This window comes from Salvelinus namaycush, chromosome 6 (genome assembly GCF_016432855.1).
Source record: "Salvelinus namaycush isolate Seneca chromosome 6, SaNama_1.0, whole genome shotgun sequence".
NCBI classification, from domain to species: Eukaryota; Metazoa; Chordata; class Actinopteri; order Salmoniformes; family Salmonidae; genus Salvelinus; species Salvelinus namaycush.
The window spans coordinates 9186688-9214314 of NC_052312.1; the positions used below are offsets into that span (position 1 = coordinate 9186688).

The 27627-nt window shown below is 42.1% G+C and overlaps 2 protein-coding genes across 6 annotated transcripts in view; both read left to right on the forward strand.

Moving 5' to 3' along the window:
- LOC120049598 (serine/threonine-protein phosphatase 2B catalytic subunit alpha isoform) overlaps positions 1 to 4023 on the forward strand; it is a 145604-nt gene extending 141581 nt beyond the window's left edge. The window contains exon 13 of the mRNA XM_038995891.1: positions 1994 to 4023. Coding sequence (XP_038851819.1) covers positions 1994 to 2187 — 194 coding nt within the window. The 3' untranslated portion in view covers positions 2188 to 4023. The remainder of the gene's footprint in view (positions 1 to 1993) is intronic.
- Positions 4024 to 20070: 16047 nt separating this feature from the next.
- LOC120049217 (uncharacterized protein PB18E9.04c-like) lies at positions 20071 to 27276 on the forward strand. 5 transcript variants are annotated; one of them, XM_038995449.1, is made up of 12 exons: positions 20072 to 20269; positions 22091 to 22123; positions 22374 to 22460; positions 22784 to 22897; positions 23267 to 23356; positions 23476 to 23496; positions 23600 to 23674; positions 24245 to 24286; positions 24604 to 24705; positions 24813 to 24837; positions 25251 to 25333; positions 26392 to 27276. In XM_038995449.1, exons 1-12 carry the CDS (start codon positions 20206 to 20208, stop codon positions 26403 to 26405), a joined length of 750 nt encoding a protein of 249 aa, XP_038851377.1. In that variant the 5' UTR covers positions 20072 to 20205; the 3' UTR covers positions 26406 to 27276. The 5 variants fall into 5 exon arrangements, with proteins under 5 accessions (XP_038851378.1, XP_038851377.1, XP_038851381.1 ...); XM_038995451.1 differs by having other exon boundaries at positions 20076 to 20269; positions 23600 to 23644; XM_038995450.1 differs by lacking the exon at positions 23476 to 23496 and having other exon boundaries at positions 20071 to 20269.
- Positions 27277 to 27627: the final 351 nt, after the last annotated feature.

The window sequence follows — 27627 nt, forward strand, 5'->3', positions numbered from 1 at the left end:
CCATTACAATGAGCCCGTCCTCCTATAGCTCCTTCCGCCAGCCTCCTCTGGTGTCTATGTATGTGAGCGTAGTCTTTTTGTGGTATACTGTATGTTTCAGTCTGGTGGGCCACACTCTCTATTTTCCTTCTTTTTTAAAAATCTTTTTCCATTTCCTTTTGTTTTGTTTGTATAGTACAGTGGTGGGGAGGTCTGGTCCTGGGGATCCTCAGGGGTTTTAATTGTGCCCTTATTCAATATGCACTCAGTTATCTTCAGGTTGATTTTTTAAGAGAGCATCAGCTGCAACATTGTTGTTTTTACTGTTTTCCGCTATTTACATTACACTACATTCACTTTCACATTGAATAATTTGCACATTTATTTTCCCCATGTCATTGTCAAAATGCTTAATTCCATCTCATAATTGACTTACATATTTTTCTGTTTGAGTCAATTATCTGATTTATCAGTAGTGTTTTTACTTTTTGTAAATCTGTCCTTGATTGAAAGGCAATGGCACTATGAAAACCTATTGTCCTCCAGCACCAGACACTCACCTATAGTTCAGTCGGATTATGTATTCCTTTTGTCAATCGGGTTATATAATTGAGATATGGTAATTGGTGTTGGTATTGTGTTGTAATTTATTGTAATGAATTGTTCATATTGATTGTATTATAGTTCTCTGCCGTCTTCAAAAGGCAGAATGAACTACATAGGATATGTTATTCATAATTTACAAGGGCAGCAGGTAGCCTAGTGTTTAGAGCATTGGGCCAGTAACCGAAAGGTTGCTGGTTCGAATACCTGAGCCAACTAGGTGAAAAATCTGCCGATGTGCCCTTGAGCAAGGCACTTAACCCTCATTTGCTCCAGGGGTGCCGTAATACTATGGCTGACCCTGTAAAACAACACATTTAACTGCACCTATACATTGTATGTGAAAGTAAAATGTAATTTATTAATTTAGGTGTTCAAATTTCTCGGCAGAAAGAAGTTAGACCTGTATTAGATATACACTGAGTGTACAAAACATTAAGAACACCTGCTCTATATAGACATTGACTGACCAGGTGAATCCAGGTGAAAGCTATGATCCCTTGTTGATGTCACTTGTTAAATCCACTTCAAATCAGTGTAGATGAAGGCGAGGAGACAGGTTAATAAAGAAGGATGTTTAAGCCTTGAAACAATGGATTGTGTATGTGTGTCATTTAGAGGGTGAATGAGAAAGACAAAATGTTTAAGTGCCTTTGAACAGGGTATGGTACTAGGTGCCAGGCGCACCGGTTTGTTTCAAGAACTGCAACACTGCTGGGTTTTTCACACTCAACAGTTTCTCATGTGTATCAAGAATGGCCCACCACCCAAAGGACATCCAGCCAACTTGACACAACTCTGGGAAACGTTGGAGTCAACATGGGCCAGCATCCCTGTGGGACGCTTTCGACACCTTGTAGAGTCCATGCCCCGACGAATTAATAAGGCTGTTCTAAGAGCAAAAGGGAGGGGGAGGTGCAACTCAATATTAGGAAGGTGTTCCTAATGTTTGGTATACTCAGTGTACACACACTCAGCTTGCATTCATACTGTAGTTATTTATATGAAAACACTAAGCAGATAAAATAGTATAGATTTTTATTTTTTGGTGTTTTTTTCCCACAGATAACTATTTATAATGTTAAAATGATGTGGTTTCTGTCGGTTGACCCACTAGACCTCTGCTTGGCTAAGAACCATCAAGTGACTTTCTATTCAGTGCAATGGTTTATATAACCAACCAATTCAGAAACAGATTTTAATTCGTTATTCTGTCATCACATGACTTTGATTCACGATGAATTCTTGACGCTGAACAAAACCAAAGACATCTCAAAACACATTGATGTGTCTGTGTTTCGGCATGTGAACCAGAAATAACTAACCTCATATTTTACATGTCTTCTCTACCTCTAAATCACCCCTCCATCAATTTTCCCCTCATCCCCCACTCCCTCTCTCCATCCTCCAGCCATCAAGGGCTTCTCGCCCCAGCACAAAATCACCAGCTTTGAGGAGGCCAAGGGCCTGGACCGCATTAACGAGCGGATGCCCCCAAGGCGGGACGGCCTCCCCTCCGACGCCAGCCTCAACTCCCTTAACAAGGCTCTGTCCTCGGAGACTAATGGCACGGACGCCAAGGACAGCAGCAGCAACATCCAGTGAAGTGGCACACTCCACCGAGGCGGGTGGTGGTGGCAGCCTGTGGCGACCAGGGTGGGGTGTTATACCACCATCCTCCTCGTCGCAGTCTGCCACATGGCGGCAGAGAGGAGAGAGCAGGGTGGAGGAGAAAAGGGAGGGACGAGATCAGGAATGCGCTTACAGGAAGTGGTGCTCACAGGAAGTGGCGCTTACAGTACAACAACCGCAGGAGAGACTCTAGTCTTTGGGTATGCCTTTAAAAAAAAAAACTTGTAGAAACGACTAAGTTTTTCGCATTGTTCACTCTTTTGGGCCCTTGGCCTCCTCGAAGCTGGTGATGACGTGCTTGATTCTGTACTTCAGTACGAGAGAGACAGACAGGATCTCTTTCTCTTGGTCTCTCTAAAGGAGATGTTTTATGAAAGCCTCTCACTCATTTTACTGCAGTGCTCTCCAACCCTGTTCCTGGAGAATTACCCTCTAGGTTTTCGCTACAACCCCAGTTGGATCTCACCTGATTCAGCTCATCAACCAGCTAATTATTAGAATCAGGTGCGCTAGATTAGGGTTTGAGTGAAAACCAACAGGACGTAGCTCTCCAGGGACAGGGTTGGAGAGCCCTGTTCTACTGGATATGAAAATGTTGTGTAACTTCTTACTAACTATTGTACGTTTACAAAATACAGCACTAAAAAGGACAGAACATGAAAAAAAATGTTTTTAACATAAGGGTGTACAAACTAAGTAAAGAATATTTATTGATAACATTTTTTGCTACTCTTATAAAATAGCTCTCAGATAAATTAGGCAGTCTTAAAAAGAATGTTGCAACCTTGTTGAAATGCCAAAAAAAATATGTTTTATGGTTTTGTACAGATTATGCTTACCCCAGGTTCATTTGGTGTGTGCTTTTGACCCGGATTTCTGTATAATGGCTAATTATTACCTTGGTGATGAATATCTATTTTTTGGGAAGTTTCATCACTGGAATTTACATTTATCTATAATTTGCAAATATAAAAAAATGTTTTTGTGGATAGAGATTTTATTGTGTCTTGGTGGAATTCTGTGAATGTTCATTTCTCTTTTTAAAGTATTGCGAACAAAGTAAGCGTAAAGAACCTATATTGTGTAAAAAAGACAAACTAAAAGTGTCTGCCTATGCATGTTTTATAAACTCAAACAAAGGAAATTGATAAATGAATTGAATACCTTGGCTGCCGGGGCCTGTTTTGAAATGTAGTGCGCTTAGTGAACATATACTGGCATTCATTAAATTAACACCATGATAATGCTTTATATCCCTCAACTTCTTTTAAAATTGATGCATTTAATTATCTGACATGGAGGAGGAATCATATTTTTAACATGGGCTTGTAAGTGCACACAGTCAAATTTAGTATGTTTAACCATTCTTGTGAGGTTTGTGGTTACATGTGGAACTCAAAATGCATGATAGCTGTTAATGTCATATAACGGTTAAGACATTTTTGTTCTGTTTTGTACACGTGCCACAGAAAGTGTAATTTGATTATTATGATTATTGTTATTATTTGGAACTCTGCTTTGTATATCAATAAAACAAAAAACTCCATGACCTTTAAAAAAAAAATGCTTATATGCCCAAGTATTTCACTACATGACATGAAGCTTTGCTTTTGTAATTTAACTTTGAAACAGTTGGCAGATGAAGCATGCACACGCAACTATGAAAAAGTATTTTATATTACTGTTCAATAAAAAATGTGCATGAATTTCAACTTAACGAAACAGTTTTTTTGTGTGTGATATAGCCAGAATTTCAAGTCTGCAAACTGAAAGTCTATGTAAACATATTAAATAAAAATGTATTACAATCTAAATATTTACTCTTCTGGACATTTTTGCATGATGACTGTGAGTGATGACACAGCATTCGCCAAAACATTCATAATGAGAGCTTCATAAATTATTATTTATATCATAATATTTATTTCATAAATTGGATTTCACCGCTGTCTCCCAACAAGTATGTATCTCTCTTCAAAAGGTGAGGACACAACAGTTCACAAGACTGAATCCAAACATTACATTGTTGATCTTATGTGCATTTTACATTTACTATACTTTTCGCTGAATTTGTTTATAACGAAATCTTAAAATACTCTGGATACATTTAGTAACAAAATAAAAATATTCCTGAAAGATGTGGGGTAGGTGCAACATAAGACAAAAATTACAAGGGTTTGAGTGAGAGGTCAAACTAAAAGTGTGAACAGTTCCTAAGTCATTTCAATGCACTTTTATGACTCCAAGAAGAGTTTTCAACTATAAGGTGTTTTTTGAGCTCTCCTAGCTGTGCCGTTGAGGAAGTAAAGCAATCACGCTTGGAGTTGTTTTGTTTAACACAACCCTGCCCCCCCCCCCCCCCCCCCAATCACACAATTACTGTTGTTTACGCAATCCAAAAAGTTCCATTATTAATCGCAATCTAGGTCAGGTGCAGTAGAGGTGCGTGGGTAAAATCACCGGGGAAACCAATCCAGGAAAAAAGCCATATTACATCCTATGTGTTATGATACTTGCGTTGTTTGCTCTTTAACCTGTTAGTTCATATGCCTTGACACAGTGATATATAAGCCTTGTTAGATATTACTGCACTGTTGGAGCTAGAAATACAAGCATTTCGCTACACCGGCAATAACATCTGCTAAACGTATATGTGACCAATAACATTTGATTTAATTTGATTTAAAGACAATTAGAAGACACAGTGGCAGAATAAATTCAACCACACATTTGTTTCATTACAAAACCGGAGAGCAACATCTGTCTGGTGAAGTCTACAAAACATATTGACAAGTTACATGACCTACAGCATGGTCAAGCAAGCGAAATTTTACAAAACTATTGATTTAGAACCACGGAGTTACCGCAAGTCGCAAAAAAAACGGAAACTGCCTCTACTATTCCAGCACCATTTCAACATAATCTAATCACCTATGCTTAGTCTAATACACTGACAACTATACAGTATAAAAATATAAACGCAACATGTAAAGTGTTGGTCCCATGTTTCATGAGCTGAAATATAATATCTCTGAAATGTTCAATACGCACAAAAAGCTTATTTCTCTCAAATGTTGTGTACAAATTTGTTTATATTCCTGTTAGTGAGCATTTCTCCTTTGCCACTATAATCCATCCACCTGACAGGTGTTACATATCATCAACCTTACAATCAACCTTCTGCTGGGGACAATAAAAGGCCACTCTAAAATGTGCAGTTATTGCACACAACACAATGCCACAGATGTCTCATGTTTTGAGAGAGTGTGCAATTGGCATGCTGACTGCAGGAATGTCCACCTGAGCTGTTGTGAGAGAATTTAATGTTAATTTTTCTACCATAAGCCGCCTCCAACATTATTTTAGAGAATTTGGCAGTACATCCAACCAGCCTCACAACCACAGACCACGTGCTACCACGCCAGCCCAGGACCACCACATCTGGCTTCTTCATCAGCCACCCAGACAGCTGAGGAGTATTTATGTCTGTAACAAAGCCCTTTTGTGGGGAAAAACTCTGATTGGCTGGGTTTGGCTCCCCAGTGGGTGGGCCAATGCCCTCCCAGGCCCACCCATGACAGTGCCGCTGCCCAGTCATGTGAAATCCATAGATTAGGGCCTAATTTATTTATTTCTATTGACTGATTTCCTTATATGAACTGTAACTCATTAAAATCATTGAAATTGTTGCATGTTCCGTTTATATTTTTGTTCAGTATAAAAGACAACAAAAACTATTTAGCCCAATCAACAAGCCCTTAACCAATAATGCAGTTTTAAGAAAATACCTAAAAAAAAGTAACAAATAAAAGTAACAAATAATTAAAGAGCAGCAGTAAAATAACAATAGTGAGGCTATATACAGGGGTTACCGGTACAGAGTCAATGTGCGGGGGCACCGGTTAGTCGAGGTAATTGAGGTAATATGTACATGTAGGTAGAGTTATTAAAGTGACTATGCACAGATAATAACAGAGAGTAGCAGCAGCGTAGAAGAGGTGGGGGGGCAATGCAAATAGTCTGGGTAGCCATTTGATTAGACGTTGAGGAGTCTTTAGTTTAGTTTAGTTTAGAAGCCTCTTGGACCTAGACTTGGCGCTCCGGTACCACTTGCCGTGCGGTAGCAGAGAGAACAGTCTATGACTAGGGTGGCTGGAGTCTTTGACAATTTTTAGGCCCTTCCTCTGACACCGCCTTTAAATAAGATGTGGGTGTCCATGGTACTGATTTATCTGTGTGTGTGTGTGTGTGTGTGTGTGTGTGTGTGTAAGTAGAAAAAACATGTTGACTCACCCTACTTGGGGAGGAACGCCAATGCCATCCTCCTCTCTTTCAGGTTGTCTAAACGGTCTATGACTGTCATACAGTACACGCTTTTATGTTTTGTTATCCTAGGCTACCTAGCTAAAATACTTGCTCACTAACCTAACTTCCTTTCATGGACAATTAAATGCCAGGCCAGCTAATTAACATTAGCATGATACAACATCTAGCTACATGTTGAATTTTCATCCTCTCAGGCCAGGGGCACAATGAATGTATTAATTTATGGTTGGATCGGAATCACCGTTATAATCCTTGCCCAGTACAGAGAATTAAGTAAAACCACAAGTTCAAATCCCTATATCCATTGTTGGCTAATTTAGGAAAGGGATGATTTTAGCTAGCTAGCTAACCAGCAGAGGACAACAACATAACACAAGATGCAACAATTCAAGTTTTTTTCTGTCAACAATCTCGTTGACTTGTGATCTGATTGGTCTGAAGCCAAATCCAAACTGCCTTCCAACTGCCTTCCCTTTCACTTTATTTTGTGCTCCAGGACCATTCACAGCTGAGCTCACTCAGTATAGCTCAATGCTGATTGGCTATTATTTTCTACTTTTTTTATCAAGGAAGGTGTCACGGTTGTCGTAAGAACGGGACCAAGGCGCAGCGGATGTTGAGTTCCATAAATTTATTTCCAAGTGAAACTTCAGCAAAACAAAAATATACCAATAAATGAACAACTAAATGTGACTACGTGGTGCACATGCACAAACACAAAAACAATATCCCACAAACACAGGTGGGAAAAATAGCTACTTAAATATGATCCCCAATTAAAGACAACGATTACCAGCTGCCTCTAATTGGGAATCATGCAAAACACCAACATAAAAAAATATAAACTAGATCATAGAAATTATAAACTAGAATACCCCCTAGTCCCACCCTGACCCACTACACCATAGAGAAACAAGGGCTCTCTATTGTCAGGGCGTGACAGTACCCCCCCCCCCCCCCCCCCCCAAAGGTGCGGACTCCGGCCGCAAAACCTGAAACCAAATAGGGAGGGTAGGGGGGTGATTAGTGTCGGTGGCGGCTCCGTTGTAGGTCATAGCCCCCGCCCAGACCCCGGATCCTGCCATCGTGACGGGCTGAACGCCGTGCCTGGACTGGGCATCGGCACAAAGGAGGATTCCGGCCATGGAGCTGGGTTGGACGCCGTGCCTGGACTGGGCACCGGTGCAAAGGAGGACTCCGGCCTTGGAGCTGGACTGGACACCTTGCCTGGAGCTTCCGGACAGGGGACCGTCGCCGGGAGGTTCCGGACCGGGGACCGTCGCCGGGAGGTTCCGGACCGGGGACCGTCGCCGGAAGCTCTGGACTGTGAACCGTCGCCGGAAGCTCTGGACTGTGAACCGTCGCCGGAAGCTCTGGACTGTGAATGCGCACTGGAGGCCTAGTGCGTGGAGCCGGTACAGGTGGCACCGTACTGGTGACACGCACTTCAGGGCGAGTGCGGGGAGCAGGCACAGGACGCACCGGACTGGGGAGGCGGCACAGGTGGCACCGGACTGGTGACACGCACTTCAGGGCGGGTGCGGGGAGCTGGCACCGGACGTACCGGGCTGGGGAGGCGCACTGGAGGCCTGATGCGTGGATCCGGCACAGGTGGCACCGGACTGGTGACACGCACTTCAGGGAGGGTGCGGGGAGCAGGCACAGGACGTACCGGACTGGGGAGGCGCACTGGAGGCCAGATGCGTGGAGCTGGCCCAGGTTTCACCAGACTGATGAAACGCTACTCCAAACGCCTGCGTTGCCGCATACTCCTAGCCAACTCCATTCTCCGGTATCCCTCCTCACACTGTTCCATCGACTCCCAGGCGGGCTCTGGTACTCTCCTTGGGTCAACCGACCACCTCTCTATCGCCTCCCAGGTGGTCTCTGGCTCTTCCCTCTGCTCAGCCGCCATCTCCATGTGCCCCCCGACAAAAAATCTTGGAGTTTCTGTGGCCGCGGTCCACAGCGTCATTGCCGTCCTTCTTTAGTCCTCTGCGACTCCTGCCAAGGAAGGGTCTCCTGTCCTTCCATGATTTCTTCCCAGGTCCAACTTATTTTTCCCATCGTTGCACGCTGCTTGGTCCTTGTTTGGTGGGATATTCTGTCACGGTTGTTATAAGAACGGGACCAAGGCGCAGCTGATGTTGAGTTCCACATATTTATTTCCAAGTGAAACTTCAGCAAAACAAAAATATACCAATAAACGAACAACTAAACGTGACTATGTGGTGCACATGCACAAACACAAAAACAATATCCCACAAACACAGGTGGGAAAATAGCTACTTAAATATGATCCCCAATTAGAGACAACGATTACCAGCTGCCTCTAATTGGGAATCATACAAAACACCAACATAGAAAATATAAACTAGAACACAACATAGAAATTATAAACTAGAACACAACATAGAAATTATAAACTATAATACCCCCTAGTCACGCCCTGACCCACTACACCATAGAGAAACAAGGGCTCTCTATGGTCAGGGCGTGACAGAAGGCCAAATGCTCTCTGGCTTCCCTTGCGTTCAATGCTACAGGCGGCAACAATGTCATACTCTTTTTGACCAGACAGCATCAGATAGATGGCCTACACATACAGAGACAGATGGGTGCGGTTTCGCTCGCTCAAATGCTTTCTCTTGCGAATTCAAGGAAATTGATGTAACACAGAGCGATGAAAGATCCATTATTTTGTATGTATTTTTTCCTTGGTAAACTTTTGGGAGAAGCCTGGCTTCCCTTGGAACCCATGAATACACGCCACTGGTCAGGTCGGCATCATTTGAGACCTTATTCTATTGCCAAGCTAAGTTATAAAATTGTACAGTGTTAGGCTTTCACAATGCAATTCAGGGAAACAGATCATTTTGGTGACCATAGAAAGGAGTCATGAGTGCATTCAGGTGCGTGTCCTACGCAAATGTTCTTCCCAATAGACATAGGTTAATTCTGTTCAGAATAACCAATGGTATGACGCCATGTCATCTTGTAACTGTACATCAAACATAGTGATCATAAACGTTGACACTGTATATGACATGAGTTTTATGATTTGGAAATGTGAAATGCATATAAAGTTAAATAAAGGTACATTTAAATAAAATGTAAATAAAAAATGCATATTTGGCCTGCTTATATGACATCAAAGCGGTATTTATTATAATCATCAACGTCTCATCTTTCAAAATACATAGTCCTCTTAATTTACAGCATTTTCTTCACTCAAGTTCAGAACGGCTGACAGTCAAAACCCATACAGCGCTGTGAAGCGCATAGCCAGAGCTCTGACATCATGTATAGCGTGTTACTGCACATCCACAGTGCTCCAATTTAGGCGCTTATCAGTGCCCAAATCTGCCATTTTCAACCTGTACACGGGTACAAGTGTAAAGGGCTACAGCAATGTCTTATAAGGCCAACTTTAAGGTGAGTAATGAACAGATTATTTCAACAAGGGAATGTGGCCTTGACCGGTAATAAATAAGTGCACGGGAAATTAGGACTTGGCAGCACCAAGTAGAAAAAGTGTTTACTTTGGAGCACATTATGAACGTCTTTGATTAAAGTAGGAACACATTAGGTGGAGTATCAAAACACCTTTGTGTGTGTGGATGTGGATGTTTACACCTCAACACCTTGCTGGAAATTGTGGAATATGTTTTTTAAATATTATTTTGCTATTAAAGGGGTTACATAAGTGTGGTTCATTGCAAATATAATGCCCTTAATGAATCTATTAGAAGGTATTATACAAAGTCACTTTATACACAACCTTCACCCAGTGTTATGCATCCAGTCCACACTGAATGATGTGGGGAAATGTGACAGTTTTTTTGTGGCGGTAGGATCACTTTTCCCAGAGAAAGCCTGTTCCTTTGGGAAGATGTGTAATGCCTGGGATGCTTTAGATATTTCCTTAACACACACATTCCCACCCTAATTCTGACCTTTGATCAATGGCTGTATTCCCACAGAGCAAAGTAAAATTACAATAGGGCCAGTCCCTTTACTTTTCTCTGAATTCCCCTTATTGTGATAAGAGCCATTCTGGGAATAGAAATCCAAGAAATTGCTAGATAGAAAATGCCAGGAAACAGATTGTTATTCATTGGAGCATAATAATAATAGTAACAACAATGATAATGGTCATTGATAGTAATTCGTCAAAAGATTGAAGCTCGGTTAATTCAATAAATCATACTGTATGTTGAGCAATGTTAGCTTTTTAAAGCCACACTCTGTAAGATGTGCATATCATCAAGAAGTAGGCCACCAACATTAAGCTTTGGTGGGGCTCTGACAGTGTCACTTACAAGTCTGAGGTAAAGCTGTAGCCAGATTTTAAGTCCCTCCTAATGGCCCTTGTCAGATGTGTTCAGTACGTGAGTCACAATGCACACTGGAAGGAAGCGGGTTCTAACATCCTGTTTAGGGATAGCATTGTAAATAAATGTTTTATAGTCACATACACCGGATAGGTGCAGTGAAATGTGTTATTTTACAGGGTCAGCGATAGTAGTACAGCACCCCTGGATTAAATTAGGGTTATGTACCTTGCTCTAGGGCACATTGACAGATTTTTCACCTTGGGTATTCAAACCAGCGACCTTTCAGTTACTGGCCCAACGCGCTAACCACTAGGCTACATACACTACATGCATTCTTCATAAGAGTGAAGTGAATGTCACCCTCAATACTATAACATTTACATTCCCAAGCAAACAGTTTAAGGACATCTGTTTGCGTGACACTCGTTTGAAAACAAAGAAGAATGGAAAACGGCATCAATAATATTCGATCTGATTCGCACTCTTCCGCTTCTTGAATTTTCTTCAACAATGAGCTGACTTCACCAATCCCATCGAAAAATAATAATAATTTGTGTATTTGAATATATGAAACATGCAGTTGTTCACTGCCCATCTAAGAATGAGATCTCTTCACAAAGAGATGTGCCGTCTCTGCTCCTACTTTGTATTTGTCAAATAATAAGTAAAAATTATCATATTGATGGCTTTAAGTTGCTACAGGTCATGACGCTGAGATGTAGCCTATTAGGCATTGTTGCAATAGAGTATTAGGTGATCTCTATAGTGCAATACATTTTGTAGACAGTCATTTTGACACAGCATTTTTATTTATTTTTTTTTTTTACATGTAACACTTGACACAAAACCTTGACACTTAGTACCTTAAATTGATTTATCAAACAATATTGACTACATTTCATTGGAATTGACTACATTTTCATTGCAATTATATTTTTCATCATAATATGATTACATAATACATCAAATAATTGTTTTAAGTGTATTTTGGAGTTATGGGAACAATTTACAGTACCAGTCAAAAGTTTGGACACACCTAGTCATTCAAGGGTTTTGTTTATTTGTACTATTTTCTACTTTGTAGAATAATAGTGAAGACATCAAAACTATGAAATAACATATATGGAATCACGTAGTAACCAAAAAATAGTAAAACAAATCAAAATAGATTTTAGATTTTTCAAAGTTTCAAAGATTTTTCATTTTCCCTTTGCCATGATGACAGCTTTGCACACTCTTGGCATTCTCTCAACCAGCTTCACCTGGAATGTTTTTCCAACTGTCTTGAAGGAGTTCCCACATATGCTGAGCACTTGTTGGCTGCTTTTCCTTCACTCTGTGGTCCGACTCATCCCAAACCATCTCAATTGGGTTGAGGTTGGGTGATTGTGGAGGCCAGGTCATCTGATGTAGCACTCCATCACTCTCCTTCTTGGTCAAATAGCCCTTACACAGCCTGGAGGTGTTTTGGGTCATTGTTCTGTCGCTGCAGAATGCTGTGGTAGCCATACTGGTTAAGTGTGCCTTGAATTCTAAATAAATCACTGACAGTGTAACCATTAAAGCACCATCACACCTCCTCCTCCATGCTTCACGGTGGGAACTACACATGCGGAGATCATCCGTTCACCTACTCTGCGTCTCACAAAGTCACGGTGGTTGGAACCAAAAATCTCAAATTTGGACTCATCAGACCAAAGGACAGATTTCCACCGGTCTAATGTACGTTTCTTGGCCCAAGCAAGTCTCTTCTTCTTGTTGGTGTCCTTTAGTGGGGGTTTCTTTGCAGCAATTCGACCATGAAGGCCTGATTCACGCAGTCCCCTCTGAACAGTTGATGTTGAGATGTGTCTCTTACTTGAACTCTGTGAAGCATTTACTTGGGCTGCAATTTGTGAGGCTGGTAACTCTAATGAACTTATCCTCTGCAGCAGAGGTAACTCTGGGTCTTCCTTTCCTGTGGCAGTCCACATGAGAGCCACTTTCATCATAGCGTTTGACCGTTTTTGCGACTGCAATAAAGAAACTTTCAAAGTTCTTGAAATTTTCCGCATTGACTGACCTTCATGTCTTAATGTAATGATGGTCTGTCCTTTCTCTTTGCTTATTTGAGCTGTTCACACCATAATATGGACTTGGTCTTTTACCAAAAACCTTTCACCTATTACTACCTGTCAGGGCAAGGAGATTGAGGTTGTAACCTCATATAAATATCTTGGAATTTTAATTCATTACGGCCTCTCTTTTAAATTGCATATTCAACAACTTACAAAAAAATTGAAGCTGAAATTGGGATTTTATTTTAGGAATAAGGCTTGTTTTCCTTTTGAAGCCAGAAGGAGGCTAGTATCAGCTACATTTATGCCTTTACTAGACTATGGGGATATTTTATATATGAATGCTTCCGTTCAGTGTTTGAGATCAATTGACACCCTTTACCATGGCACTTTGAGATTTATTTTAAACTGCAAAACCTTTGTATACCAGGGTTGGCTGGCCTTCTCTAGTCACTCATAGGCTCAGTCACTGGTATACTTTTATTTATAAAGCCATTTTGGGTTAACTACCTTTTTATTTGGGCATTTTTATTGTTCAGAAATGTGGTGGGTACTCTTCATTCGCTGGACTATATCTTGCTAACTGTTCCAAATGTTTCGAACTGAATTTGGTAAAAGGGCTTTTATGTACTCTGCGCCATCGTCTTGGAACGCCTTACAAAATACTTTTAAACTGGAAGAACTTGTTCCGATTGGTATTTTTAAATCACTAATGAATGATCTTGAGATTAATTCCCTGACCTGTCAATGTTTTTGATTTTGTTATACTCTTGTGAATTCTATGGTTTTTACTAGATTACTTGTTTGTCTGTAATTTTTGTAATGACTTGGTGCTGCCTATCTTGGCCAGGACGCTCTTGAAAAAGAGATTTTAAATCTCAATGAGCCCTTCCTGGTTAAATAGAGGTTACATTTTTTTTTAATAAAGAAAATAGGGCTATCTTCTGTATACCACCCCTACCTTGTCACAACACAACTGATTGGCTGAAATGCATTAAAAAGGAAAGAAATTCCACAAATTAACATTTAAGAAGGCACACCTGTTAATTTAAATGCATTTCAGGTGACTACCTCATAAAGCTGGTTGAGAGAATGCCAAGAGTGTGCAAAGCTGTCACCAAGGCAAAGGGTGGCTACTTTGAAGAATCTCAAATATAAAATATGTTTTGATTTGTTTAACACTTTTTTGGTTACTACATGATTCCATATGTGTTATTTCATAGTTTAGATGTCTTCACTATTATTCTACAATGTAGAAAATAGTACAAATAAAGAAAAACCCTTGAATGAGTAGGTGTGTCCACACTTTTGACTGGTACTGTATTTGTTTAGCCCTTCTTTTAACTTAGCAGATTCTCATTTACAACGACTTAAGGAAGACTTGCAGGGAATAAGCCTGTAAAATAAAGTGTACCGTCATCTCAGAAGGGAGGCAGGGTAGGAGAACAATGATGTTTCTAAAAGGTAAAGAGGGACCAAGCCTGACCTGATTATTGAGGGAAGGGCTGATTAAAATGTATCATATTTTCCCCTTTGCCAAGATAATCCACCCACTTGACAGGTATGGCATATCTGATAACTGAAGCTGATAACACAGCATGATCATTACACAGGTGCACCTTGTGCTGGGGAAAATAAAAGGCCACTCTAAAATGTGCAGTTTCTGTCACACCCTGATCTGTTTCACCTGTCTTGTGCTTGTCTCCACCCCCCCCTCCAGGTGTCGCTCGTTTGCCCCATTATCCCCTGTGCATGTATGCCTGTGTTTTCTGTTTGTCTGTTGCCACTTCGTCTTGTCTTGTCAAGCCGACCAGCGTGGTTTTCCTGTACGCCTGTGTCGCTCTCTTGTTTTTCCTAGTTTTGACGTTTTTGACCACTCTGCCTGCCTTGACCTGCCGTTCTGTACCTGTCTGACACTGCCCTGGATTACTGACTTCTGCCTGCCATTGACCTGTCTTCTCCCTGCTTAACTGCCCATTAAAACAAACTGGAACGAAGACGATGGGGTGTACCTCTCACCATCTCATTAGAGTTTGGTGCCAAGTCCTAGCTATAATAAAAGGGTCAAATGAGAGATGCAACTGACCACTATATTGATTTCAATTACCATGGTTCACATAAGTGTAACGGCTTTCGTCTTCCTCCTCGTCTGTGGAGGAGAAGTTAGAAGGATCAGAGGACCAATGCGCAGCGTGGTAAGTATCCATCACGTTTATTATCAAACATAAACTGAACACTAAGAAATACAAAACAATAATTGTGAACATAAACGAAACCGAAACAGTTCCATCTGGTGCAGACACACGAAGACTGAAGACAACCACCCACAAAACCCAACACAAAACAGGCTACCTAAATATGGTTCACAATCAGGGACAACGATTGACAGCTGCCTCTGATTGAGAACCATATCAGGCCAAACACAGAAATAGAAAAACATAGAAATACAAACATAGACTGCCCACCCCAACTCACGCCCTGACCATACTAAATAAAGACAAAACAAAGGAAATAAAGGTCAGAACGTGACAGTACCCCCCCCCCCCCCAAGGTGCGGACTCCGGCAGCAAAACCTGAACCTATAGGGGAGGGTCTGGGTGGGCATCTGTCGGCTCTGGCGCTGGACGTGGATCCCACTCCACCATTATCTTTGTCCGCTTTCTTAGCGTCCTTTGAGCGGCGATCCTTGGCCTGGGAACCCTAATAAAGGGCCCCACTGGACTGAGGGGCGCCTCTGGACTGAGGAAACTCCTCCGGACTGAGGGGCAGCTCCGGACTGAGGGGCAGCTCCGGACTGAGGGGCAGCTCCGGACTGAGGGGCAGCTCAGGACTGAGGGGCAGCTCAGGACTGAGGGGCAGCTCAGGACTGAGGGGTAGCTCATGACTGAGGGGTAGCTCATGACTGAGAGGTAGCTCATGACTGAGGGGTAGCTCAGGACTGAGGGGCAGCTCATGACTGAAGGGCAGCTCCGGACTGAAGGGCAGCTCCGGACTGAAGGGTAGCTCCTGACTGGCGGGCGGCTCTGGCTTCTCCTGACTGGCGGGCGGCTCTGGCGGCTCCTGACTGACGGGCGGCTCTGACGGCTCAGGGCAGACGGGCGGCTCTGACGGCTCAGGGCAGACGGGCGGCTCTAAAGGCTCAGGGCAGACGGCCGGCTCTGACGGCTCAGGGCAGACGGGCGGCTCAGACGGCGCTGAGCAGACGGGCGGCTCAGACGGCGCTGGGCAGACGGGCGGCTCAGACGGCGCTGGGCAGACGGGTGGCTTAGACGGCGCTGGGCAGACGGGCGGCTCACGCGGCGCTGGGCAGACGGGCGGCTCACGCGGCGCTGGGCAGACGGGCGGCTCAGGCGGCGCTGGACAGACGGGCAGCTCTGGCCTGCTGGGGCGCACAGTAGGCCTGGTGCGTGGTGCCGGAACTGGTGGTACCGGACTGGGAACACGCACCTCAGGGCGAGTGCGGGGAGCAGGAACAGGGCGTACAGGGCTCTGGAGACGCACAGGAAGCCTGGTGTGTGGTGTTGGCACTGGTGGTACTGGGCTGAGGACACGCACCTCAAGGCGAGTGCGGGGTGCTGGAACTGGAGGCCTGGTACGTGGCGCCGGCACCGGAGGGCTGGTGCGTGGGGCTGCCACAGGAGAGCTAGTACGTGGGGCTGCCACAGGAGAGCTGGTGCGCTGAGCTGGCACAGGACGTGCAGGGCTAGGGAGGCGCACAGGAGGCCTGGTGCGTGGGGCTGGCACAGTCTTCACCAGACGACTAACACGCACCTCAGGACGAGTATGGAGAGCTGACTCAGGTGACATCAAATCCCCGACACGCTCCGTCGGGCGGATGTCGTGCCTCATGCACCAAACCAGCACCTCCCTCATAACTCTCTCCTCCAATCTCCCCATTAACTCCTTTACTGTCTCTGCTTCGCTCACCTCCAATACCGCCCTGACTGGCTCTGGTTCCATCCTTGGCTCCTTACGGTAAGCAGGGAGAGTTGGCTCAGGTCTGACTCCTGACTCTGCCACACTCCCCGTGTTCCCCCCCCAAGAAATTTTTGGGGCTGCCTCTCGGGCTTCCAGCCGCTCTGCCGTGCTAGCTCCTCATAATGCCGCCTCTCTGCTTTTGCTGCCTCCAGCTCTGCTTTGGGGCGGCGATATTCCCCTGGCTCTGCCCAGGGTCCTTTGCCGTCCAACTCGTCCTCCCATGTCCATTCCTCCTTCTCGCGCTGCTCCTGCTGCCGCTGCGTGTTCCCACGCTGCTTGGTCCTTTTTTGGTGGGTGGTTCTGTAACGGCTTTCGTCTTCCTCCTCGTCTGAGGAGGAGAAGTTAGAAGGATCAGAGGACCAATGCGCAGCGTGGTAAGTGTCCATCACGTTTATTATCAAACATAAACTGAACACTAAGAAATACAAAACAATAAAGGTGAACATAAACAAAACCGAAACAGTTCTATCTGGTGCAGACACACGAAGACTGAAGACAACCACCCACAAAACCCAACACAAAACAGGCTACCTAAATATGGTTCCCAATCAGTGACAACGATTGACAGCTGCCTCTGATTGAGAACCATATCAGGCCAAACACAGAAATAGAAAAACATAGAAATACAAACATAGACTGCCCACCCCAACTCACGCCCTGACCATACTAAATAAAGACAAAACAAAATAAATAAAGGTCAGAACGTGACAATAAGTGTAACAAATGTCACCTTAAATGAGTATGTTTAAAAATGTGGGTGTCTCAAGGGTGAGCTGAACATGCAGTTAAGTTCCAGACAACACTGTTTTCCTGAAAGTCCATCCTGAAGGGTATACTACAAAGCAACTTTGATAAACAACCAGAAATAACTATTGATTTTCTGGTTCATTAACTTCTACTTGGTCACAATCCCGGATCCGGGAGCACCCCCATCAGTTAAAAAGCTGACTAGCATAGCCTAGCATAGCGTCACAAGTAAATACTAGCATCTAAATATCATTAAATCACAAGTCCAAGACACCAGATGAAAGATACACATCTTGTGAATCCAGCCATCATTTCTGATTTTTAAAATGTTTTACAGGGAAGACACAATATGTATTTCTATTAGCTAACCACGATAGCAAAAGACACAACTTTTTTTTCCCACCATTTTTTTCCTGCATAGGTAGCTATCACAATTTCGACCAAATAAAGATATAAATAGTCACTAACCAAGAAACAACTTCATCAGATGACAGTCTGATAACATATTTATTGTATAGCATATGTTTTGTTAGAAAAATGTGCATATTTCAGGTATAAATCATAGTTTTACATTGCAGCCACCATCACAACTCTCACCAAAGCAACTAGAATAACTACAGAGACCAACGTGAATTACCTAAATACTCATCATAAAACATTTATGAAAAATACACAGCGTACAGCAAATGAAAGACAAAGATCTTGTGAATCCAGCCAATATTTCAGATTTTTTAAGTGTGTTACAGCGAAAACACAATATAGCATTATATTAGCTTACTACAATAGCCAACCACACAACAGCATTGATTCAAGCCAACAATAGCGATAACGAATAAACCAGCAAAAGATATTAATTTTTTCACTAACCTTCTCAAACTTCTTCAGATGACAGTCCTATAACATCATATTACACAATACATATAGAGTTTGTTCGAAAATGTGCATATTTAGCGGCACAAATCGTGGTTATACAATGAGAATAGTAGCCAAGCTGCCAACAAAATGTCGGGAGAAATCTTGGGAGAGGCACCTAATCTAATCAGTAACTAATCATAAACTTGACAAAAAAATACAGGTTGGACAGCAAATGAAAGATACATTAGTTCTTAATGCAACCGCTGTGTTAGATTTTTAAAATTAACGTTACTACGACATACAGCGTGCGTTAAAGCGAGACCGCACCGAAATTAATGACATAATAGTAGGTCAACATTTTTCAACAGAACAACGAATTAACATCATAAATACTTCTTACTTTTTGATGAGCTCCCATCAGAATCTTGGGCAAGTTGTCCTTTGTCCAGAGGAATCGTTGCTCGGTTGTAGATTGTCGCCTTCAACTTTGGAATTAGCAGTAAACATTAGCCATGTGGCGAAGACGTGTCCAACTCACTATAACGCAGCACTAAGAAATATCCGAAAATCGCAATATACTGATATAAACTGATATAACTCGTTTTAAAATAACAACATTATGATGTCTTTAACACCTATATCGAATAAAATCAGAGCCGGATATATCTAAGGCCTATAACGGGAGCTTTCCAGAACGCAATCCTGAGGTCTGTCTTGCGTCATGGCGAATGTTGAAAAGACTGCACCCCACGTTCCAAGCCCATTTATATGGCCTCAGATCTGCCTAGCAACTCCATTCCAATTCTCACTATTTGCTGACATCTAGGGGAAGGCGTATGCAGTGCATCTCGACCAATAGAAGACATGCAAATTAATAAACTGACCCCAGAACAGCCTGCCTGATTTCAGATTTCTCACTTCCTCACAGGAAAATTGCTCCAACTTGAGTTCTGTTTTACTCACAGATATAATTCAAACGGTTTTAGAAACTAGAGAGTGTTTTCTATCCAATAGTAATAATAATATGCATATTGTACGAGCAAGAATTGAGTACGAGGCAGTTTAATTTGGGAACAAAATTTTTACAAAGTGAAAACAGCACCCCCTATTGAGAAAAGGTTTTAAGAAAGCTAAACTTAGGTATGCGTTGTTGGTTGTTGAGTCAATTAGACCATGCTAATTTCAAGCTTATATTTCTACTAAATAAGTTATTTAAGAATATTAGCTGGCTAACTCCTTGATCCTACTGTACCCTCTGAACTGATACTGTACATGTTCCGGGTCATTCACAGCCCATTCAGCCCACAGCCCATTCAGCCCATTCTAGTCAGACACTTATTAAGACTCCTTCACACCGGTACGCCGCTCCTGCAACGTGAGGGCAGGAAAAAATAAGTCACAGGAGTTGGCGATGGAGTACAAACAGCCTTAAGAGCTGAGTTCCTATCCAGGCTGGGGCCCGAGAAAGACTTCTCCCACTGGCCGAAGCAGCCTCCCCATCCTCTCCAGCCCCCAACCCTCCGCCCTCGAGGGAAACTGCTCTACTTCCTCCCCTTCTTTAAAGGAAGTGCCAAAATAAGCAGCTATGGGCCAGAATATGAACACCTTTTCCACTGGTTGATAGCAGTGGCTCACACGGCTCTGAAGAACCCTAAGAAGCAGCCTGGAGGGGAACGCTCAGTAGAACCACCATGGAGACCGTTAGGATAGCCCTACTTGTCTTCCTTATAACCTCGCTCCAGCTCCTCACAACAGGTAAGCCTACAGGGATATTTAGACCTGCTTTTGGCAGTCCAAAAGGACTACTAAGTGGCTTGGATAGGAGAGCGCACAAAGGATTGTTGTCTCACAGACAGAAATGTTGAATTCAATTAATAATGGGTTTTAAAAGTTACACATGAACAAAGTGTTTAACACCGCTGGACAGATACGAGTTTTAGTCAGGCAAAATGGATGCTTGAAAAAATAGGCAAAAAGACTTGCCAGTAGTTGCATTGTATAGTGTTTTATGTTATTTTGTCTTGATGAGTAGAATAGTTGTTTTTATTAGCTGTTGTATTTACTTATTGTCTTAATCAGACTTGGTTTGCAAATAAAAAAATCTTGCATATGGACATTAGGGTCATTAAATATCTTATATAATAACAACACGACTGGCGATCACAATCAAGATATCCAGAACAGTATACAGAATTTTTTTCCAGGGACATCCAGTGATGCCTATGTGCATATTTCCATTGGTACGAGCCTGAGATAAGAGCATCATTGTTTTTTGTTGTTGTCGATTGGAATCTTGTGTAGTGTTCCCCCCAAAAAACGGTATTTTATCCTTGTCAGCCACGTGTGGAGGAAGGTACAGCCTCAACCCTTAATAAGGTGCTATGAATGTTAATAAAGTAGCATAACACTTCGGGTTAAGGTGTGTCAAGTGTTACCAGGATAACTCAGAGACCTCCCCATGGTACAAGTCGCCCAAGAGAGGCATATGGACATGAAGGTTGACAGGGAGACGCACCAAAGCTGTTGGCAGGACATTGAAACATCCCTGTTTTACTAAAAGTCAATTGTAAGACCAGATGCACACACAAAATAGTCTTTATTAGGTGTGTGTGAGGAACACTGTTCAGCACATTGTGTGCTTTACACCTACACTGAGTGTATAAAACATTAAGAACACCTGCTCTTTCCATGACAGACTGACCAGGTGAAAGCTATGATCCCTTATTGATGTCACTTGTTAAATCCACTTCAATCAGTGTAGATTAAGGAGAAGTGACAAGTTAAAGAAGGATTTTTAAGCTTAGAGACAATTGAGACATGGATTGTGTATGTGTCCCATTTAGAGGGTGAATGGGAAAGACAAAATGTTTAAGTGCCTTTGAACAGGGTATGGTAGTAGGTGCCAGGCGCACCGGTTTGTGTCAAGAACTGCAACACTGCTGGATTTTTCAGATTAGCCATCCTTGGCAATCTTTTCATGAGACATATTGCATCGGACAACACTGATTATAAGACAGAACATATAGGAATAAAAAACATTGTTTGACGTCCAGGCCGAGACAAATGAATGTGCTTATTTGGGCTTGTGGAAAAAATAAAGAGGGAGTCTCCTGATTTGTTGTTTTGCTTGGAGCATGGGCACAGATCCAGGACCTGCACCGCCTAGAAAGGTGATTGGAGCTGTAGATAGCCAGTGGGAACCAAACTGCTCTTTCTCAAACAGAGGGTGAGAGATCATTGTCCTGACCGTTTCGAAGTGAAATGATCCAATCGGCAGCAAATCTCCTTCCTGCATGAATGTAAACATCTGCAGGAAACACCCAAGCAAAGCCCTAGTGACTACAGTGCAAGCCTCTATGGAGTGGACAGAGACATTTTTTGTTTTTTTCCCTTGCAAATATGTCCCACCATAATATATACAAAACTAAATTGATAAAGGGTTCTCTTAACAAGAAGTATCCGCCTACAATATATATATTACATCTAAAAAAACTAAACTCACTGAATGATTTAATTGTTTTTGTCTGCCTCTCGTCTGTTGTTCGGATGCTTATGGTGTTGCCACACTAAAACCAGCACAACAATCAACAACAGACAAACCAGATTTGGGTAGGTATATTATAAAACATTTGAGTTACTGAGGTAATATTTCAAGAGACAGTGATAGTAATTCAAAAAAATCTCAGGGATTCCTGATTTTCTTTTTTATTACAAACAAAAAATTAACACTCAAGAGGCTGGCTGCATTTTAAAGTCTGAAAGATTTTCGCATCGCAGATGTTTATCCTGCTGCTAAGTTTTGTGATTTGAATCTTATTGTACACTACTGAGTTAGAACATCTTTGATCTGTCATCACAGAAACTACGACACCCGTCACGGCTGTTCCTCTTTCCACTGAAAACAACCTTGGTGGAAATGTTTCTACAACCAGTGTGACCCAAACCAGTAAGTCAAATAAAAACTTTTCAAAACATGGTCTAATGTTACAATGTCCTGATGTTCTAGTTCAAATAAGTCTCAGAACATTAGGACATTGTAACATTAAAAAGTGTTCAATCTTTAGAGATAGGTACAGTATGCTGGTTTAGAAACTCTGCTATTAACACAGCATCATAAAATGCATCATACCGGCTGTATTTCTGTATTTTGAAAGTGATATATCTTGTAAACTTGATTGCTGACATGCAAAACATTTGTGGGACTATATCAATAATGGACTAATGAAACAAATACCAAAATATTGTTTTGTGGTGGAATTTTCCTTTAAGACTGGCAGAATTCTACCTCAGCACCTGCTACATCAACAGTAACAGAAAATACAAAGATTTCATCCTCACCCCTCGTCACAGTGAATTCCACATCTCCAAATACTAAGGATAATGGTGAGACTTCATAGACATTTAATTTAAATTGGCTATTGAAATGTAATCTGTCTTCTCTGTAAACTTTATTTTTATGACAGAGGTCCTACATCATACAATAGGTCTGATGTGCTCACATGTGATTGTGCAATAAGCTCCACAGATGTAAAACCAGATGATAATAGCCAGGGTTCGAACATATATACAGCATCTCGGAGTGCCGATTTTAGGATCAGTCTTGTCTTTCAGGTTCACAATGAATAAGATTACATAGACAGGGAGGACCTGATCCTACTGTAGATCAGCACTCCTGAGAAGCTTAATACTGCCACAGATCTTTTAAAATGTTAGACATTTTCTGAACGAGTGCATTCTACCTCGTTCGCACAGGAACACAAGGGACCCAGGCCCCAACAACTGTTACCAAGAGTGACCCACTAAACAAAACTACCATTTCTCACCTTACCAAAAAGCTCGCAGGTAGGAGAAGATTTGTTTACCCTCTCTCAAATCACAATAGAGATAGGATAGCAAGTACTGCATTGGGTTAACGATACCATGACCCCATAACAATGTTATGCCATGAATGTTGTCTTCAGGTTCAGAGGATGAAAATACAGGTATGTCTAAAGCACCATCACTGTCCCTCAATGCACTATTTTGTCCACTACCTGTGTAGGAAAACACGATGGTATAATGATAAAAATGACAATGTTTTTCCAGGTCAAGATAGAGTCAAGGACAATAAGAATACGGGTCAAGATGCCGGTACGTCCTCTGCTACCATCATCTGTATAGGTATAAACTCACATTGTCACGAATGGTGCTCCATTTTCCTTGCACTGAAAAACACACGGTCCGCAAAATAGCCATAACATTTTAAATGGACACATCCAGATGACAAGTTACCAACACCATATATACAAAGGTATGTGGACACTCTTTCAAATGAGTGGATTCGGCTATTTCAGCCACACCCGTTGCTGACAGAAGTATAAAATCGAGGACACCGCCATGCAATCTCCATAGACAAACATTGGCAGTAGAACAGCCTTACTGAAGAGCTCAGTGACTTTCAATGTGGCACCATCATAGGATACCACCTTTCCAACAAGTCAGTTTGTCAAATTTCTGCCCTGCTTAGAGCTGCCCCGATCAACTGTAAGTGGTGTTATTGGACCAACTCCATATCAATGCCCATGATTTTGGAATGAGATGTTTGACGAGCAGGTGTCCACATACTTTTGGTCATGTAGTGTATTATGCAACTAGCATCTCCTTCTCGTGGTCATCGAAAGTTCAAAGTTACAGCATAAATCACACTGCAGAGTATATGGAGTTTTACGTTATGCTATTGTTTTCTACCAGGTCAACAGGCTGGAGGTGAAGAGACGGAAACTCCTAAATCAGGTAATGTAGCATCTTTATGGGCCCATTTACCTCAGCATCTATGTTCCACCACACCCACCAGAGGGTGCACACACTTCACATTTGACTGGGTTGTGTGTGTGTGTGTGTGTGTGTGTGTGTGTGTGTGTGTGTGTGTGTGTGTGTGTGTGTGTGTGTGCAAAGTCAATAGTCAAGCCATGTTTGACTACAAATCATCATAAATTGCCTACATTTCACATTGTCCCAACAATGGTACTAATCCAACTTCTCATGGGATGTGAAAAACAACAGTTTTGTCTGCCACACTAAAGAAAGATATACCTCCTCTTTGTCTTCAGATAAGAACCTGCTGTGGATTATTTTGCCAGTCCTGGCAGTTGTGGGGGCTGCTGTCGTGGTCCTTCTGAAAAGTAAATGCATGAAGGACCACGATCACACAGGTACTACTCAATGACTGAAACAGCTGTGACTCTACACAGCATTATGTCTACATACTCATTACAAACTAAATAGCACTCATTATTCAATTGTTTTTGTCCCTGAACAGAGATAACTGATAATGGAACAGAAAAGTAAGTATAGTCGTTGGACTGTACATAAAGATACAATTTAGACAGGACCCCATTTGAACAGTTCCATTATAAACTGGGTGATGCAGGCCCTGAATGCTGATTGGCTGAAAGCCGTGGTATATCAGACCGTATACCACGTGTATGACAGAACATTTATTTTTACCGTTCTAATTACGTTGGTAACCAGTTTATAATAGCAACAGGGCACCTCTGGGGTTTGTGGTATATTGCTAATATACCACGGCTAAGGGCTGTATCCAGGCACTCCGCGTTGCGTCGTGCATAAGAACTGCCCTTAGCCATGGTATATTGACAATATACCACACCCCCTCGTGCGTTATTGTTTAAATATACTGTGATCATGTCAAAAAATACTATTACCACCAATATGCCGTGCGGTCTCCTCTTTGTAGTGCCTCTTTCCAGAGCAGGCCGGACAACGCCAAAGACGGTGTCATGCTTCTCGGGGTGAAGTCTTCAGGCGGTGAAGACAATGGTACGTTTAAACTGTTTACTTACTAGCAGGTTAGCATCGTCAAACGGTGAGGCGCTGTTATACTGTATACTTCCAGCAGCTCTGGTGAATACATAACCAGGCCATTGCAGTAAAGCTTGGCTCGGCTCAGTAGTGTGAAAATATTATAACAAGCAATTAGTCTATTCAGTTCCCACGACTCCTCCCCTTCAAGTGAAGTAAAGACAAGGAGGAACACTTCAATAAAACGTTAAAAAGTTCAAGAGAATCATGCACACCATTAGTCTTCTACTTAACTTTCCCAAGTTCTCGCACTCATTTCCACCATCCCTCTACATTACAACTGTTTCATCAGGCGTGGACCTGCAATTATTCCAGGGAAGCCTGGAGCTTTTAATATCTCATTGTGCACATTCAGTAAATGAGCTTGGGCTGCAGAGAACAGGGGAAGGTGTTTCCTGTGATTTCTCATCCCCACCCTTGAAAGACCAGCAGAGGATGAAAGATGGGGACTTCCTCACACAAACACAGATTATTTTGGACGGGCCCTATTGTGTGGCTCCCTGGGCCGGCAAATGTCAATGTGCCCTGGGCAGACCCTGTGTGTAGTTTGCACCTCAGGCACCTCCCCAAATGGGAATTTGGCATAAAATCCCTACCTTCCTCCCTTTTCACTGTAATCAGAGCCTCTATCTGTTTGCTGGTAAACTCTGATATCTGGACAATAATACAACACTGAACTCTACTGTTCTGTTGAGCAACCACGAAGCAAACGCACCAGGGCTGAGTTCAACAGGACGCAACGTTATGGAACATTCAGATAGAAATGTACTATACAGAACAAGGATGCCTCTGTCATTTAAAATAAGGAATCACGTTGTCTCTATTCCTGGCATTTCTATCTGCAACGTACGACAACGTTTGGCTACTGATCGTGGCCCTGGATATTCCTATTCTAATGCGAGGGATGTTGTAATATAAAGAGCGGTCTCATTTATATAACCACACCTGTCAAATTAGATCCGGGGTTAGGGTTTTATAATACATAACCAGTTTGTTCATTTTGAACTCCATTTCAGCTGCTGCAAGATAAAAGGGAGGCCATCCCATTCGAAATGGCCAATGGATGAGGACGAGCTCTTACAACCCAAAAAATGGTCCATATCCCTTCACCTTCAACGATCTAAACCTTATGGACTATCAAATACGGCGTCACAGAATCCCAAAAGTAACTAAAGTGTGAACATTTGTATATGGTTTGTGAGTATTGTAGGATATGGGGCTCTTAACTGAACACCTGTCTGTTAGAAGATATAGCATGTTTTATTATGTACTTCATTGTTTTGTGTATTCCTATTTTGATGGTAATTTAGTCAAGAAGGAATTGTGATTTTAATTTAATCAAGACCAACATCCAGCCATTTTAGTCAGGAAAATGATGCTGGATTCTGAATTAATATGAATAAATTAACCCAAATTCTTATTGTCTGAGTGTAAGATGGTTGTTTGTCTCACCCCTGTATTCAAGATACTGGTTTTGATTTGATTAAGTCACCCAAACATGCATGAAATCCAAATGTACTGAACCTGAATTCAACACACAATTCCTCGATTTAAACCAGTTAGTGACCAGTACATATGGTTAACAAGTGTTTGTAGGCTTTAAATCTGTTAAAAATAATTATTTAGTTTTCAGTGTAAATGCCAGGATTGTAAAGATGAGCTCTTTTACCAGTAAGTTTCCAGTTATTTTGTATATTAGATGTTGCTTGTCAGAACTTTTGTCAAATGTTTCCCAAGGAGGGTTGGGTTTGTTTAAATCACAGATGTATGTTTTACAAAATTTGGAGTGAAAGCAAATAAACTAAATGTGTTTATTTTGTGTAAAGGAGAAATCCATAAGATGTCCCTCTGGTCAAAGATGATTTGAATTTCTCAAATACAGAACAGCACTGTTTTACTGATCGGCATTGGTTGAATATTTGTTGCTTTGCACCCGTACATGCTAACAAAACTTTGGCGCCATTATACAATACATAAGTTAATGTTGATTTTGGATGTTGACTACACCTGGCTACACACCGTATCTGATTGATTTGAATGTGTTGAGTTATATAATGCACCATTGGTTCTTAGCGGTATGCAAATAAGCAGACCTTATAAGCGTATCGTATTCCCAAATAGTAGACCCGTTTTTAATGGACAGCAAAGTCCAGGCACAGCTGCTCCCATCGCTCCTGGAGGGTTTATTTCCAACCAGGTTGTCTTTCTTTGTCGTCAAACTGCACAGATGATCAGATCTCACAATGCTTTGT